General features: G+C 38.0%; 6 protein-coding genes across 6 annotated transcripts; 4 read left to right on the forward strand and 2 right to left on the reverse strand.

Moving 5' to 3' along the window:
- Window positions 516–2,463, reverse strand: LOC18603659 (huntingtin-interacting protein K). Its single transcript, XM_018119792.1, has 4 exons — window positions 2,149–2,463; window positions 1,941–1,996; window positions 907–973; window positions 516–805 (listed from the first exon to the last, which is right to left on the reverse strand). Exons 1-4 carry the CDS (start codon window positions 2,275–2,277, stop codon window positions 725–727), a joined length of 333 nt encoding a protein of 110 aa, XP_017975281.1. The 5' UTR covers window positions 2,278–2,463; the 3' UTR covers window positions 516–724.
- Window positions 3,624–4,696, forward strand: LOC18603660 (glycine-rich cell wall structural protein). Its single transcript, XM_018120254.1, has 2 exons — window positions 3,624–3,994; window positions 4,043–4,696. Exons 1-2 carry the CDS (start codon window positions 3,739–3,741, stop codon window positions 4,471–4,473), a joined length of 687 nt encoding a protein of 228 aa, XP_017975743.1. The 5' UTR covers window positions 3,624–3,738; the 3' UTR covers window positions 4,474–4,696.
- LOC18603661 (probable pectinesterase 67) lies at window positions 4,844–6,716 on the reverse strand. The gene is made up of 5 exons (XM_007035754.2): window positions 6,390–6,716; window positions 6,128–6,290; window positions 5,767–5,973; window positions 5,425–5,672; window positions 4,844–5,294 (listed from the first exon to the last, which is right to left on the reverse strand). The coding sequence occupies exons 1-5, from the start codon at window positions 6,653–6,655 to the stop codon at window positions 5,141–5,143; spliced, it is 1,038 nt and encodes a 345-aa protein (XP_007035816.2). The 5' UTR covers window positions 6,656–6,716; the 3' UTR covers window positions 4,844–5,140.
- LOC18603662 (peroxidase 29) lies at window positions 7,879–9,110 on the forward strand. The gene is made up of 3 exons (XM_007035755.2): window positions 7,879–8,085; window positions 8,195–8,555; window positions 8,707–9,110. The coding sequence occupies exons 1-3, from the start codon at window positions 7,879–7,881 to the stop codon at window positions 9,108–9,110; spliced, it is 972 nt and encodes a 323-aa protein (XP_007035817.2).
- Window positions 10,306–12,514, forward strand: LOC18603663 (GDSL esterase/lipase At4g16230). Its single transcript, XM_018119143.1, has 5 exons — window positions 10,306–10,543; window positions 10,661–10,791; window positions 10,931–11,167; window positions 11,272–11,524; window positions 11,886–12,514. The coding sequence occupies exons 1-5, from the start codon at window positions 10,306–10,308 to the stop codon at window positions 12,107–12,109; spliced, it is 1,083 nt and encodes a 360-aa protein (XP_017974632.1). The 3' UTR covers window positions 12,110–12,514.
- On the forward strand, window positions 14,484–16,500 carry LOC18603665 (GDSL esterase/lipase At4g16230). Its single transcript, XM_007035759.2, has 5 exons — window positions 14,484–14,998; window positions 15,088–15,218; window positions 15,349–15,594; window positions 15,697–15,952; window positions 16,052–16,500. Exons 1-5 carry the CDS (start codon window positions 14,749–14,751, stop codon window positions 16,273–16,275), a joined length of 1,107 nt encoding a protein of 368 aa, XP_007035821.2. The 5' UTR covers window positions 14,484–14,748; the 3' UTR covers window positions 16,276–16,500.

Consider the following 16,893-nt stretch of genomic DNA (forward strand, 5'->3'; position numbering starts at 1 on the left):
TGAGTCACTATCTTTCTATAAATCAGCTAAAGGCAAAAGACAAAAGAAATCATCTTATTCCCACTTTTCATATCCCTTATCCTTTTGCTTTTATAAATATGGATGCAATGAGGTTGAGGTAGTTGGATTATTGGGTAATTTATCATTTTACCAACTGTGGTGGACGTTCCACAACATGGGCAGTGGCTGCGGCACTAAGCATGGCGGCTGACTTAAGAAAACTACAAGCTATCTGTGATTGCTGACTCCGAGGCACGAGTATGCAACTCCACATCTACATAAACCATGAAAACTATGAGCATAACAGGTACTTTGGTTTTGAAAAAACTGTATGTTTTTTCATGTCTCCATCAAGTTGGAGCAGCATTCACAGTTCCTACAGCTTGTCATGGGTTATTATAAGAAGGTTGGACCTATGCTGGGTTAAAATGAGAAATTTTCTGTCGCAACATTCTGAAATCAGTTATGATGTTCACACTGAATGAATGAAAATGCTGGAAATTAAAACATGCATGGAAAAAAATGGTAAATTTTAAACATATGTAGATGGGAAAACAATATGCATAGCTGCCACCGTCATTAGAATAGAGTTGGGTGATTCTGAACAGTTTACACTGCTGATGGTTGTGCTGCATCTATTCACGTTAATATTTCAACAATCTCCATCTTACAAATGATTTTTGGCAAAAACTTGAGAAATATCAATTTATTTCACCGAGTTGGTCTAGTGAAGCAAGGATCGAATAGCAGCAACAGCATCACCCTTGTGCTCACGGAGAGTTCTCTCAGCCACCGTTTTGTCCAACTTTTTCCAGTAGAAAGGACAAAAATAAAAAATCAGAATATTTAGCATATTACATAAATACAAGTTCACAGACATAGAAAGGACAACATAAGGAAGCCAACCTCTAGTTCGTTTGCAATGATGTCCACATCAGCCGTATTGATCTTAACAGCAGCTAATTCTTTCTCTCTGTAAGAAACAAAAATGTAACATTTGCTTCGAATAAGCATTGAGCACAAATTCAAAAATATTCAAGTGAACCTAGAAAGTGAAGTACTGGAGGATATGTTTTGACAAAGAAGTTCATGCTGCGGTCAGCATTGGGATAACCAAATTACGTGATTAAGGCAGCTGCGTGTTTAGATTTTAAAAGTTAACGACATTGAATCTTACATTTCAAAAGGCCTACAAATTATGATACTGCACAAGGATTTACAGATCTCTAACAACATGGCCAAGGAACCATAAAATGATTATACACATAGAAAGGAAAAAAAAAGGAAACCCCATTTGTTAATTGAAATCAAAGTTATTGTGATTAGAACTGTAGAATATCTATCTCATCAGCATTCAATCTGATGTCACCAGAAGCATAGTGGATGACAAGGTTTTAGCAGGCTCACAATCTTGTTTGTCAGTTTATGCATACTTGGGCTTTTAAAGAGCATCAACTACAAGGATATGGCCCCTTCTACATGTTAATAGTAGTAGAATTCTCTAAGTTATCCTGTTACCTGAAATTACGATATCCAAAAAACTTTTGACAATTTTAACAAAACTAGCATTTCCCGCCAAAATACCAATTTATGGAATGACACCCTTTGCTGAATAAAACTCATAGCTGAAGCATGACCATGCAAAAACATTCATCAATTGATTTCAATGAGACGACACCAAACAAACTAAAGAAACAAGATGAGTTTTTCAAGCAAAGCTGATCTTCTCCCCCACCTTAACAAAATCTAAGAATTCCACAGAAATAAGCACAAATTGCAAAATAAATCACAAAAATGCACCTAATTGGACTAAAATTCAATTTAAATAGTCAATAATCAATCCCAAATTCTAACAAAAACCAATTGACTCTCTTCCCAAAAAAACTGCAGCAATAAAGATTATTCTTTTCTTGAAAAAAAAAAAGAGAACAAAATCAAACCTCATTCTCATAGCATTCTTTTCCGCTTCAGCGGACGCTGCAATCGATGCCATGGCCTGCAACGTCACAATCAACAAAACGTCAAAACCCATGATGCAAAAACGCATTAAAATTTTACTTCATCAAAAAAAAAAAAGAACCCAGCAAAGTTTAATTGTTTTACTAAAAATGTAGAAATAAAGAAAGTAAATTTAGAAAGAAAGAGGACCGTTTGGACACGAGAAGAATCAAGCTGGCGATCTTCGACGCGGTCGACGAGTTTGTGGAAGGCTTTGCTCTGTTGCTGTAAATCCTTAGAGTCAACGACTCTGTCAACGCCTCCATCTCCAGCTTCCATCGATTGCTTTTTCTCGTAAGCTGATGCTTTTGCTTGGTGGTAAGGGAGGGGAGACAGAAGAAGCTTCCAAAGCTAAAACCCTAACGTTGTTCGCAGTCGGCTTCCGTTCCACACTCCCGTTTCAAGACAGACAAAGTAACGTCGAAATCCAAATCCTTCATCAAATGTATCCTACGGCTATCTGATGGGTTTCTTAAGGCCCATACAAGATGATAAATTGGACCAATTCGGCCCATGTTGGGCCCAAATTGGTTTCTTGAGGCCAATTTTGAATACAAATGGGCCTGGATCTGGATTACTAAAAAAAGCGTGCAGCCCATCAGTGGCCCAAATTGCTTGGATACAATATGCTCTTTTAATGATTTGGAAAAAAAAGTTATCAATAAGAGAAAACCCAAAATCAATTATTTATTGGGAAAAAAAAAGAGAAATCAAATTCAAAATTATATACATATTTTTTCAAAACCTAAAATCTTCAAAATATTGCTTGACAGTAAAATGATCAATAATGAAGCATATATATTGGTGACTACTTAATATATATATATATATAATACAAAAAATTAGTAGACTTGGAACGGTATAAAAATATTTTCATGATTAGAGTATTAGAAAAAACAAATAATAACTAACCATTGCTGAAATAAAGTTTTTTGATTGGACTTCCTATATATGTTACTAGGAGAGAAAGTTAGGAACCAAGGTAGAGAAAAGCTAGAATCAAATCAATCTGAAGTTCTACGTCTACCAAACACTACCACTTCTCTAACCCATTGGTTCAATGCATAATTCGCCTCTGTTGGTACATTTTGGTTCTAGTCATAATCCGAGCAGAAAACATGCAATTGATGACACTGTAGAACATATCACATGGCATGGGGTACTTGCTTTCATTGCCAAAAAAAATCTAAAAAGCCGCAGGAGAAGAGGAATTGTACCACTGTTAGTCTTTGCTTTATTAATTACGTTGACTCGGGATCAGATAATTGGTGACGGGTGGAACATCGATGGAAACGCAAGAAATTAATTCACTTGAGAGATTTTCCAGACCTGATTATATGGAAACCGGAAGACAGGAAGGATTCGTCGAGATTCTGACGGTGGTGGCTCGGTGCTGGACAGCATTAGGGGATTAGCTACGCTAGTAGTTGAGAGCTGTGACTACATTAATTGCGAGTTCACTGGTTGAAATTTTGCACCATTTCATTAAACGTAGATCGTACTAGTCTCTGATTGCATGTGCATGTAAAATCAATAATCTTCAACTAATCAACTGCATGCATTTATGATTTCTATCAGTGTTTCTGTTACACTATATCTATATATATGTATACGTGTGTGTGTGTGTGAGAGAGAGAGAGAAGTTCTTTGCTAGAAGTTCTTTGCTAGAAGTTCATGCTCGACGCTTAGGGGAGCAAAAGTTCTCTTTTTGTTTCCTTTTTCTCGTTTTTCTAAGGCAAGATGAGGAAGCTTTCCAAAAGACTTGGAGTGTTCGCGGTGATATTTGTGTTTGCTATAGGGATAGTGGAATGCCGAAAGCTTGAGAAGGAGACCCTTGGAGGTGGTTTTGGTGGAGGTGCTGGTGGTGGTGGTGGAATAGGTGGAGGTGTCGGAGGTGGAAAAGGTGGTGGGGTAGGAGTTGGAGGTGGAGCTGGCGGAGGGCTTGGTGGTGGAGGTGGAGCTGGGGGTGGTGCTGGAGGAGGGCTTGGTGGTGGAGGTGGCGCAGGTGGTGGTTTTGGAGGTGGAAAAGGTGGAGGTGTAGGAGTTGGAGGTGGTGCTGGAGGAGGGCTTGGTGGTGGAGGTGGTGCAGGTGGTGGTTTTGGAGGTGGAAAAGGTGGAGGTGTAGGAGTTGGAGGTGGAGCCGGTGGTGGTGTTGGAGGAGGATTAGGTGGTGGAGGTGGTGCAGGTGGAGGTGCTGGTGGTGGCATTGGAGGTGGTAAAGGTGGTGGTATAGGTGCTGGAGGAGGATTAGGTGGTGGAGGTGGTGCAGGTGGAGGTTTAGGTGGTGGTGCCGGTGCAGGTGGTGGAGTCGGAGGAGGTGCAGGTGGTGGTGCTGGTGGAGGTCTTGGTGGTGGAGGAGGCCTCGGAGGAGGTGCTGGTGCGGGTGCTGGTGGAGGTTTTGGAGGTGGTGCTGGTGGTGGACTAGGTGGTGGTTTCGGTGGTGGTGCTGGTGGAGGAATTGGAGGGGGATTTTAGTTCCATAAACGTGCCAAGGTTGTAAGCTGTAACCATGCTACTGCATGAGAATGGTTGGCATACTCGTAAGCATATGATGTATCCGATTATAACTTACTAGTTAGTAATTAAACAAAATGGAAAATAAAAGGCTGCAATATGCCTCCTACTCCTAGCAAATTTTATGCAGTTTTATCTTTCTCTGTATTAAAATTTACCAGGAAAAGATTCGACATTCGATGTACTTGTTTTCTGTTAAAACAGGATTTCGAGAGTTTTCATTTCATCCTTGGCTACATCAAATCGTCTCAAGGCAATTTAACTCATAATTCTGGGGCTTATAGATCTTTTCCCTGGATGAAAATATGATTCCTGGAGAGAAAGGAAGAAATTCTAAATGCCTTGGATACCCAATCTTCCATTCAAGCTGTGATTCAAAGCTAACAAACGATTTATTTGGCCAATGAATAAAATTTGAAAATAGAGAAAATTACAGAATCCTAGTGCACTTTCCAGTGCTGTAGAACAGTTAGGTTCACAAAATGATGAGTATATTATATTGTCTGTTTTTACATCTGAGCTCCCAGGCTTACAGGCCAGACTATGCGTGAAAAACCAGCAATTTCAGTTAGCAGTAAGTCATGGAGACTGTGAAATGCCACAAGAACCTCATAATGTACAGCAAAGCTCATAGCCATACAGGCAGCCAATCCTTGCCATTTATAAAATCAATGGAAGTCCAGTAAGCAGCTTCCTTCTCGGTCAGCTGTTTTGCCCAATGAACTCGCTCACTTGTATCGGCTCCTGGCCCACGGCAGTCGTATTCCGCATGGAACAGATGGCTGTTTTTCATTTCATAAAGCAGGATGGCATGGCATCAGATAAAGATAAAAATGGAGCAGCCTGTGAACAAGGGAAGGAGAATGTGCAGCCTAAAGATCTACAAGAAACAAGGGCAGAAATTTTTCTTACTCTGAGCCGCCGTGGTAGCTCCAATCTGTCCAGCCATGGGGTACGATTGTCCTGGACAAGTAGGTCTTTGCAAAAACCACAGTCGAATAGGCACCTTTAGCCCTTCCCAGGTAGACACCTCCAATGCCATAAACCTTCCCTTCGACAAACACAAAACCGCTGTTATCTTGTGGACTTCCCCTGTTTTGAGCTGTAATGGACCCACGAATCTTAATCCTCTTGTCTTGCAGCACAAAGATCTCACAGTTCTGCATCCATGGTCATAAAATCAAATTAAATTTATTTTCTCTCTAAAACTGGGAATTCTAATTTGACAATAATTAAAATTTATTCCCAACTTACATGAAAAAGAGATCTTCCCCGGCCAAAGATGAAATCAATTGAGCCCTGGATGTAGCAGTTGTCATAGTAATGCCTCCCTTTATAATCAAAGAGAGTGTTGTGGGTACTAAAAAATGCACAATGGTAAAATGCAACCATATCTGCGCCCACAAAAGCTGCCACTGACTGATTCTGAGAGGTATAAGCAATACCGGTGGGTGCCTCATTCTGCATTGAAGGAAGGCAAAAATGATGCATTATTTGTCATATTAATCTTCTATCAGACATGCCAATGATGAAATTTTTTGGTGATAAACAAGTTTTTTCATGTCTATTACGACATCTATAAGACAATTTAGATAAAATAAATATATGTTCTTACCTTGAAGCTGATGCCAAAGGCAATGAAATGCTTGGCTTCAACTGTAAATGTGGCGGATGCCTTGTTGTCGACAGAGCTTTGGGACCAGGCAATAGCCGTCCTGCCTCTCCCATTACCTCTCAGGAAGATAAAGGGTTTATCTTTGGGTACGTGCACTTTTTCTCTGCCAGCCAGAACATTGAAAACATAATAAATACGAACATAACATATTAACAAGCTCCTTTAAAAATTATCAGGCAATTTCAATTTCACAGGAGATTACCTGTAAACCCCTTTCCTGAGATGGATGATAACCCATTGGGAGTTCCCCTTGGGAACAGAATTAATGGCTTCTTGAACAGATGTGAAGTCTCCATTACCATTGAGATCAACCTTGATTGTCCGGTTGGTGCTAATCTTCTCTGTCAACAAAGGAGAGTCTATGACTCTTTCCGCTGACATGCCATTAGCACAGCCTGGGAAACAGATTGCCACAGCAACAATGGCTGCAAAGGCAAGATGCATTGGTCTAAAAAATCTCCAAGACATGTTTGTGAAGAGGTTAAGCTGGCTTGAGGCTTTCTGGAGGTTTGCAAAGCTCTTTAGAGACGTTTCTGAAGATTTTTTTGGTATGCAGTTTGTTGGAAGGTAAAATTGGATGTTCATCAGTTGGCTCGAAAAGTTTGTTGGGAAAGGATCCTCTATTTTTAGAGGTCCTCCAACAAATTCTTTTGTGGTCCACATGCACTGCTTTGTTTCAATTTTTTTCTTTTTGGAATAATAATAGCATCACAGAAATGAAAGAGATAGGTGTTTGATTGAGGACAACAATCTTTACCATTTATTCATTGGCATTTAGATTGTGCGATTTACACAAAATTTCTGGGGTATAATTTGATGGATTAACTTGTAAGTAAGGTCTGTCATAGCTTTAAAGTAAGCCCAAAATAAAATCTGCATGGGCTGCTCATAGATACTTGGACACAACCATTTGATTTCTCTTTTCTCATTAGCAATTGCCAATCGGGTGTGGGTCAAGTTTCTTTCACCTAAAGAAAATTCTGATGGCAGGGAACAATAATTCTTCACTCCAAATGGAGAAACCCAAATAAATGATGAAGGAAGTAGGTTGGAAGCAAAATGAAACCATGAGAGGGTTTTTAAATGTTGAAATTGACAGTTTGTGACTAGTTATTAAGAAAACTATGGGAATTCTGCTGGCTTTCCCCCTGGTATACAACTTAGGAGATTTTGAGGGAGAGAGGTGTTGTGTTAAGAGCTACTTTTAGTGGGGAAGTAAATTATTGAAGCTGAAAGAGTTGAAATTCAGCATTATTCCCAAAAAGTTGAAAACACCTTCCACCCAGCCCTGCGGTTCTGGTGCAGTGTAAAAATCATACAACTTGTCTGATATAGTAAGTAATCTCCATTTCCCAGATGAATGTTAGTACTATTTTTCGTTAGAAACCTGATACTGCAGATGGTGGTAATTGGCAACCTCTGATGAAATTTACTGCCATTCACATCAAGGAAAGAATATTAGTAACTGCCCAAATTAATATTTCTGCACCTTTCAAAAAAAAAAAATTTCTGTACTTCTACATGTTATAATAATCAAATAGCAAAGTAATAATATAAATCTATGGTCCCAACTGGTATAAGATATGCAAGAGCAATGCACTTTTCCAAAAAGCCAAACAACTATAGTCCTTCTCTGTCTGTAATAGCAACATCTGCAATTTAAGTTCTTTTACTGTTTACTGCAAAAGACCATGGTTATGAGAACCATAGTTGCAGTATTCTTCCTGCTTCATTTTAGGTTTGGGGTCGAAGGTTGCAGCCTCTCTTATGATTTCTATGAGATATCGTGCCCACAGGTTGAGGACATTGTGAAAGATGGCCTTCAGGCTATGTTTCTCACCGATCCCACTTCACCAGCAGCTTTGTTAAGGCTTATGTTCCATGACTGCCAAGTTCAGGTACCTAGCTCTCACTCTGCTACTATATACAAGCCTTTTGTTGTCGAGGCCTCAAGGGATTGAGCCAATGGTACAATAAAACCATAAAACCTTCTGCTTTGTTCCTCAGGGTTGTGATGCTTCCATTCTAGTTGATCCTGGAGAGGGAAGTGTGCCAACGGAGATGGCTTCAGCTAAGAATTTTGGAATTAGAAAGAGGGAGTTGATAAGCATTTTGAAATCAATGGTGGAAGCGCAATGCCCCCAACAAGTTTCTTGTGCTGACATTCTCATATTGGCTGCTCGAGAGGCAGTGGCTCTGACTGGAGGGCCACGGATACAGGTTCCCTTGGGACGGAGAGATTCTTCGCAAACCCTCAGCTATGAACTTGCAGATACAGTGCTGCCTCCTGCAACAGCTGGAGTAGCTGACATGCTTAACATTTTCGCCGAGAAAGGAATGACTCTAGCAGAATCTGTTGCCATTTTGGGTAATCACATGTATTTCTTGAACGTGCATAATTAAATATTGACAAGTTTCGGCCTCAACGTACATGAACTTTAAAGCATACTTTTTCCCCATACAGAAATACCACTAGCTATCTACAGATTACAGAAACATTGCTTTGTAACCTTTTTCAGGTGCCCACACCCTAGGGATTACGCATTGTTCAAACATTCAGAACCGTCTCTACAGTTCCAACAATGGTGAGCTTAGAGCAATGGAACCTGGTTTTGCATCCTTCTTGAGGTTAACTTGTCGCCGGGGACCCCTAACCTCAAATTTAAGCTTTGTTCTCAACGATCCTACCACGTTTGTGTTTGATAACGAATACTATGTTAATGCAATGGGAGGCCGGGGAGTACTGAAAATAGATGCTGAAATGGCATTAGACCCGCAAACAGCTCACGTTATGCAACGTTTCTCCATTAATCAGGATGATTTCTTCCAGGAATTCTCCTCTGCCTTTGTGAAACTATCTTGTTCCGGGGTTGTAACTGGGAAACAAGGTGTAATTAGAAAGAATTGCAATGCAATAAACTGATCACAGTTGTTGGTTCTACCCTGATCATTGATAATAATGAAGCTTGTTTTTTTTTTGAAAAGCAATAATTAAGCTTGTTGGACTACGTTTTTCCTCTTTTTCTGCTTGGCCAATTATCAATAACACTGAAGTCATTTTCTACTTTTTAGTTATTAATTTTACACCAAATGGCAGAGTTTTACATTTCAGGTTCTTGAGCCCAAACATCAAGGGTCTATCTCTACTAACCCTTTTAACTGATTTTTTTTTTTCTTCAGAGCCAACACTTCTGTGTAAAGGCAAACTCACACCTGATTCTCCTCTTCAAAGAAGAAATGAATTAAAGCAAATCAAAAGAAATTACTAGTCAAATTATGCAAAAACAAAAAAAAAAAAAAAAAAGAGAGTATTGGTATGAGAATGAACTTAGTCAAATTACAAATTATAAGATATTAACATGAATTTGTTAGATGTTGCATTTAAATGTGGTGAGTCCACGTAGCATGCAACTTTATTAATTATTTGTGAATAATTAACTAATATTCAATTGATTAATATTGGATATTGTTTTGATATTTCTTAATTGAATAATTAATAATAAATGTTTGATATAGGATATAAATTTAAATTATCTCTCCATTATATTTAAATTTAATTTATTTAAATTTAAATAAAAATTAATTACATTTAAATTTAATTTATTTAAGTTTAAACATAATATCCTATCTCTACATCCCTAATATGTCTATAAATAATAAACAAAGGTACTAGTTTTTACACACAATTAAAGAGTGAACGTGAGTTCTTCTGTAAGTCAAAAAAATCAAAAACTTTTTTTTTCTTTGTATTCTTTCTTTAAGTACTATCATATGCCAAAAGATTTTGAAACGTGTAATTCATTGTGGAAGATTCTAGTAGCCGCTCCATAAAAACGAGAGTGAAGAAATTATTATGTGCACAAAGGAGAATTTGTAAAGCAAGCTTTTTCGATCAGAAAGAGAGTGAAATATTTATCTGAAAAGGTAAGCCCACCTCCCAACATTATAAATTTGCAAATATGCAAAAGGAAACATTCAGATGAGTTAGGTGCAGCTACAAAATCTGGTTGGTCTATCATGCATTCCTTCCCAACAGTGTGTGTCTTCAGTTCTTCTAAGACTTGTTTATGGCATCGATGATTCAAAAATCCAATCTCAACGTGTATCATGTATTGAACATGCTCTTCATCTTCGAAGTTATGTTTCAAATTTCAGCAGCATTCCTCTTTTTGTTTGATATCACATTGGCCAAAAACATTGCTGCAATCTTCGTTTTTGGAGATTCCATGGTTGATGTAGGAAACAACAATTACATCAAGACAATTGCAAAGGCAGCATTTCCAAATGGAATTGACTTTGGCCTGAGAGGTTCCTCTGGAAGATTTACTAATGGTAGAACAGTGATTGATATCTTAGGCAAGTTGGCTTCTTCTGTTACCTTGTGCCTCAAGTTACTTTGCCTGAAGCATTAGCTGACATTAGAAAGAACAGAAGTCCAGATTGAAGCTTGTTGTTTGACTTTGTTTGTGGCAGAATATAATTTGGGTGTCAAAAATTTCACTCCTCCATACTTGGCTCCAACCACTACCGGTGACATGGTTCTAAAAGGAGTCAACTATGCTTCCTCTGGATCTGGTATTTTGAAGAACACTGGAACAGTCTGGGTAAGATTCCTTATTACATACGTAACCATGCAAATTTTTGAAAATGTAATGAGTTACTGAGGAATTTGATGCAGAATCAGCTAAGAAATTAGATCTTGTGGATATAAAAGGCAACTGTTAATCCATGCATAATTTACAGGGTGGTCATATTAGCTTTGACGAACAAATCAGTAACTTTGAGGAAACTAAGAAAACAATTGTCTCAAGAATCGGCAGGCGGGAAGCGAAAAGACTTCTAATGCATCAGGCTCTGTTTATGGTTGTTACTGGTGCAAATGATTTCTTAATTGGGCAGCAAATGACTTCCTTGCAGAATCTATCGTCTCAAGAAGCATACTTAAACATTCTAACGTCAAAATTCAAGTCCCAACTTACAGTAAAGATTTTCTTGGAATCCTGTTATGTTAAAAGCTCACTTCAATTCAATTGGTCTGCCTGAAATCTTATTACAAATGTAATATATATTTTTTGATTCTGCAGAGAATTTATCATCTGGAAGCTAGGAAGATTGTTGTGACAAATATTCCAAGAATTGGGTGTAGCCCTTATGAGAGAGATACTTATCCTGATGTAAAAGGTTGTGTTGCTTCTTTAAATCAGCCAATCAAGTCATACAACAGTGGACTGAAGAGCCTGCTGATGGATCTTACAGCAAATCTCACGGGTTCAACCTATGTTTATGCAGATATTCATGCAATGCTGGAAGATATCCTTCAGAATTACAAATCATATGGTGTGTATAATGTTTTCAGGATTGTTATTTTAGTACACCAGTTGAATTCCCATGTGGCAAATTTCAAGCAAAGTTTTTTACCTCACTGTTGATAGCTAGATAGGACAAATGGACAATGGTATATGCAGATGTTGCTTGCCTTTTGACTTTCGGTTGGGGGGAGGGGTGGGTACATCTGGTTACGATGGTTATATCAGCTGCAGAAAGCCTAATGAGCCTCACCAAATGAAGAGCATAGATACGCAGCTCTTCGGAGTGCAGATTAAATCACCCTGTTACCTTTTAGGCAAAAATGATAAAAGGATTAATTAGCAGCATTTTTATGTGTTATGATGGTATGTGTGGTTTTTTTTTTCCACAGGATTTCAAAATGCAGATTCTGCATGCTGTCACAGTGCTGGAGCTCATGGGGGTTTAGTCCCCTGCTTTTGGTTATCTAAATTGTGTTCCAACAGAACCAAGTACGTCTTCTGGGATGCATTCCATTTGACAGAAACTAGTAATATAATTGCAGCAAGGTATATGATGGATGGTGGCCTAAGTTACATGTCTCCTATGAACATCCGGCAATTAGTGTATTCCTGAGCTGTTCATCGTGATGAAATGAATGGGACAGGAAGGATTTTGAATCACAATTGTTAAATTGATTTTGCACAGCTCCATCACATACAAAGAAGGAAGAGATACAAAATGAGACTTGGTTTAGTAAAAGGATATCGTAGACCCTGGAAAATCCTAGAGATGCTCTCCTAGAAAGATGAACTGCAGCTTTTATCCACAAGGTTGATTGATTCTCCTTCATTTTTTTCTATCGAACAAGGTTTATATTTAATGGACCGTCTGTATGTAGAATCTATACACCGTCATTAGTTAGCTTTCTTATCAAAATAAAATGTCAATGGTTCCAGCTGTAAAATGCAAATGCAAGTCTGGGTACCATGTATATTAGGCATCCGGTGAGTCAGCTTACTAATATTGTCAGCTTGTCACACCATTCTGTACATGTTCCCTCCTCCTAATAAATATGTTAGGCAAAATTTTCCATTTCAAAAGTGTCAATTTGGTTATAGTAGGTGAACTGCGGTTGAACCTTTCAGAAATAAGGGTTGAAAAACGGTGACATGTGCCGTTCTGCCTCTTGGAATACAGCTATATTTTCATGGGCAAGGCAACCAGATCTGTAAGTTAATTAGCAATTTTCATTTTGTGATCTTTTACTCGTGAGACAGTCGACAGACCATTATTACTGAACACCAACTGCATAATAATCCTTGTAATCTTTGATTACAAGGCAATCTTTTACTAAGTGAAATGGGGAGGAGGTGAGTGGTAACCACCCATAGCTTCTACCTAGCTGACAAAGGAAACATCAATGGATATGAAAATTTCAGAACCGTTGCCTCGAACCAAGTTAGACCCATAACTTCACCGGCTTCCTAACCAAAACTGGGAACACGAACACCAGCACAAGACTTCATGGGAAGCAGATGTTGTCCAGAGCTGGTCAGGACAGACAGCAGACGGTGGCATAGGGTGGCTGAGTCTACGCCAGGGCCAACCTCTAGCCCCAACTTCGGGGGGGGCTTTCATTGGTTGGGAACCAGGAAGACGGGCCATAACTAGAGTTGATTAATTATGAATTGAATTCCATGTGCCGAAGAAGTGAAACCTAAGGAACAAGCACTAAGACCTTATCCCTTAAGTGATGGCAACAGGAAAATTAGATTCAAAGTTCCTGTTTTGCAGATTGGTGAACAGTTTCATCATGTAATGTAACTGTACTTGGAGCCTCAGAAATTTAATTGTTTAAACACAGGAACCATGCACTGGAATTAGTCCCCCTATGGAACGGGTGGCGAGATGGCCCCGGCATCTGTGGTCAACAATTCGATTTAAGCAACCAATAAACCCATTATTATTTGTTGCACACACCATCCACAGTTGACATTTAATTATGAAAAAGAGATAATACTGAAGGGATAAAATTTTAAAATATTATAAGTATTTGAATATTTGATTTAATGATTTATACATAATTTTTAAAAAAATTAAATTCGAATTATTCTTCTGTAAATAAAAAAAGTTTTAAACTTTTGATTAAAATGTAATTACTACAAAACCGAATAGACATTCTTTTTTAAATTTGTCTAGTAAAGTTAAAGAAAAATAAAACCATTATTGCATTCTTAATTAAAAAATATATTTCAAGTCATCAAATAGTTTGTACTAAGACACTATCATTTATAATAGATTTTTCATGTATTAGTAATGTCTACCTTCTCTCTAGTCTCTCATGGAGATTGGAAGAAATCTATTCATCATTGCAATGGGTTTATATTAGGTTGATTTTAAAATTTATGTGCTTGATAGATACGAGTAAGTAATTAAATTCAATGATTGATTTGTTAAATTATTAATTATACATTAAATTATAAAATAACATAAAATTTAATTAATTTATAACAGTTCAATTTAATCTTTCCTCCGACTTTATACTCTTAAAAGAAGAGTAATTATGATAAAAATCATAAAAAAAAAAAGTATCATAAATTTGGTCACCGAACCAAGTCCGAGAACTATTATTCTAGGATAACTTCTTAAAATCCCCATAAATTAATTAATATTTTTTTGGACCCAAAGTAATAAATGACCACTTACTTGTTAAAGAAACACTGACTGACTACCGTGAATCACAGACCTGTGATAAAACGTGATAATTTATAAATTGATCTGAATCTTTGAACAGTTAGTAGCTGGCGAAATTAATATTCCTCCCACTAGCGAGCCAAGCACCCGAACCCATGACTTCCATTTTTAACAAAACATTGAAACGTTTAGCTTTCTTTTTTTATGTCCTGGGGTTGGCACTGTGATGTTTCAGTTCATTTAATGTTGCACTTACCACCTGTTACCGGTTGCAGAATTTGCTTATCTATAAAAACTTTGGGTGATTTTCCTTTTGAATCTGTGGTTTGATGTTAGATTAACTTTCATCAGGACAGCATTCTTTTTGTTTCCTGTTTCTTACCCAGATTGATTCTGGATAAGAACTATACAAGCTCACTTCAGTTCCTTTTCGATATCTTCTCTATCCATTTTTTTTCATTTTGGGTGATTGTTTCTCTTGCTTTTTCTTTTAGTTGTAAGTTTGATTATCAGATTTGGCAAGGGGCAATACAGAATCAAAGTACAGTTTTTCTTGCAGTCTTGTACTTGGCTTCATTATGAGTGAGCTCTCAAATAGACAAATCATTATTGGGATTGTGTTCCAAGTAGTGACAGTCGAGCTGTTATTCAAAACCTGCTTTGCTAAGGATGTTCCCGCTAACTTTGTTTTCGGGGACTCCTTGGTTGATGTGGGGAATAACAATTACATCGCATCGTTGTCCAAGGCTAATTATGCTCCGAATGGGATTGATTTCGGAGGGCCAACAGGACGATTCACCAATGGAAGAACAATCGTTGACATTTTAGGCAAGTTGCAGTTTCTGTTGCTCCCTCCATGCATGAATTTTTTTTTTTCAAAGTTCAATGTAAATTATATATACTTTTCCCAATTGCAGGCCAGGAATTGGGTTCTCCAGGTTTTACTCCTCCTTACTTAGCTCCCACAACCAGAGGACCTGTGGTTCTTCAGGGGGTTAATTATGCTTCGGGCGGAGGTGGAATTCTCAATCACACTGGAAAAATCTTTGTAAGGTTTCTTCCAAGGTGTTTATGCCATTTGAACCATTTGATTTTAAATCGCAGGAATTAATGGCAACCATTGTTGGTGATTACATTAGCTGATGGTTTCCATGTTCAATATATGCATGAAATGACAGGGTGGTCGAATCAACTTTGACGCACAGCTAGACAATTTTGAAAATACCAGGCAAGATATTATCTCGAGTATAGGTGCTCCTGCAGCTCTAGAGCTGTTTCAAAGTGCTTTATTCTCGGTGACAATAGGTTCCAATGATTTCATCAATAACTACTTTACACCCGTAGTCTCAGCTGAGGAGCAGAAGTTGGTTCCTCCAGAAGTGTTTGTGGCCTCCATGATTGGAAGATTCAGGCTACAGCTCACTGTATATTTAAACTCAAACTCTTTGATATCAACCAAAGCCCTCATTTCAAATGTTATAGTTCCATGAAGGAGTTTTGCTTTACATATTTGATACTTTTTGCAGAGACTTTACTCTTTGGGTGCTAGAAAGATTGTTGTAGTAAATGTGGGTCCTATCGGTTGTATACCATATGAGAGAGACCTAAATCCAACTGCAGCAGATAGCTGTGTTAGTCGTCCGAATCAGCTGGCTCAGCTATTTAATACTGAGTTGAGGAGTCTTGTTAAAGAGCTCAGCACAAGCCTGAAGGGATCATTTTTCGTCTATGCAGATATTTACCACATAGTAGACGATATCTTACAAAATTACGAATCATATGGTACCCAACGCTGTAAATCTTTTGAACTTTTCATGACATTCTCAGGAGTAGATGGAAATTTGCCTGACCTGTCCTGAAATGGTTTCTGTTTTTTAACAGGTTTTGACACTGGAAGCTTTGCCTGCTGCTATGTTGCCGGTAACTTTGGTGGCCTGATCCCATGTGGCCCATCATCGAAAGTTTGTCCAGACAGATCTAAGTATGTTTTCTGGGATCCGTACCATCCTTCGGATGCTGCCAATGTCATCATAGCAAAACGTCTCCTGGATGGTGACTCCAATGATATTACTCCGATGAACATTCGGCAACTAGTTAATGTTTAATTATGAGAAAAAGTGTGATAAAGAAATATTTCTGCGAAGAATTGATAGCTCATTCGACAGTAAAGTACAAGTGATACTACATGGCACTAGTTACCACTGAAGTAAATAGGACTTTTACCCAAGTAATTGTCCATTGTTCAGCTAATCAGCTGAAATAAACTTCAAAATTTTGTTGTTTGAATTAGAAAATGCAAATTGATTGGTTCTTGGCAAACCACAAGAATACCCTTTGAACTAATGATGGTTGATGAACAAACATATGAGGATGATGAGTTAGGCAATAGGCATGGTTGGTCTTGATTACTTGCGGTTTAGAACCAATTCTTTCTGTTTTATTTTCAATTTATCCAACAAGCAAGCCGAAATATCCTGGTGTCAATACAATAAAGCTGCAAAAGCAAAGCAGGAAGGGAAAGTAAATCAGGACAACAGGGGAGATAAAACTGATAAACAAAAAACTTATAGAAAGAGTTAAAAACTAGATTTTTTGAGGCCCCAATTCTGATTTCTAACTAATGCTTGTAAAATTAAGCTTATTAGAAACACAATTGGTTGGCTATTAAGCCTCTCTATGATACAATTGGCAACTTGATTGAATTGAGTAAAACCGCAGCAGAG

Source organism: Theobroma cacao, chromosome 4, assembly GCF_000208745.1.
Source record: "Theobroma cacao cultivar B97-61/B2 chromosome 4, Criollo_cocoa_genome_V2, whole genome shotgun sequence".
In the NCBI taxonomy this organism is placed as follows: Eukaryota; Viridiplantae; Streptophyta; class Magnoliopsida; order Malvales; family Malvaceae; genus Theobroma; species Theobroma cacao.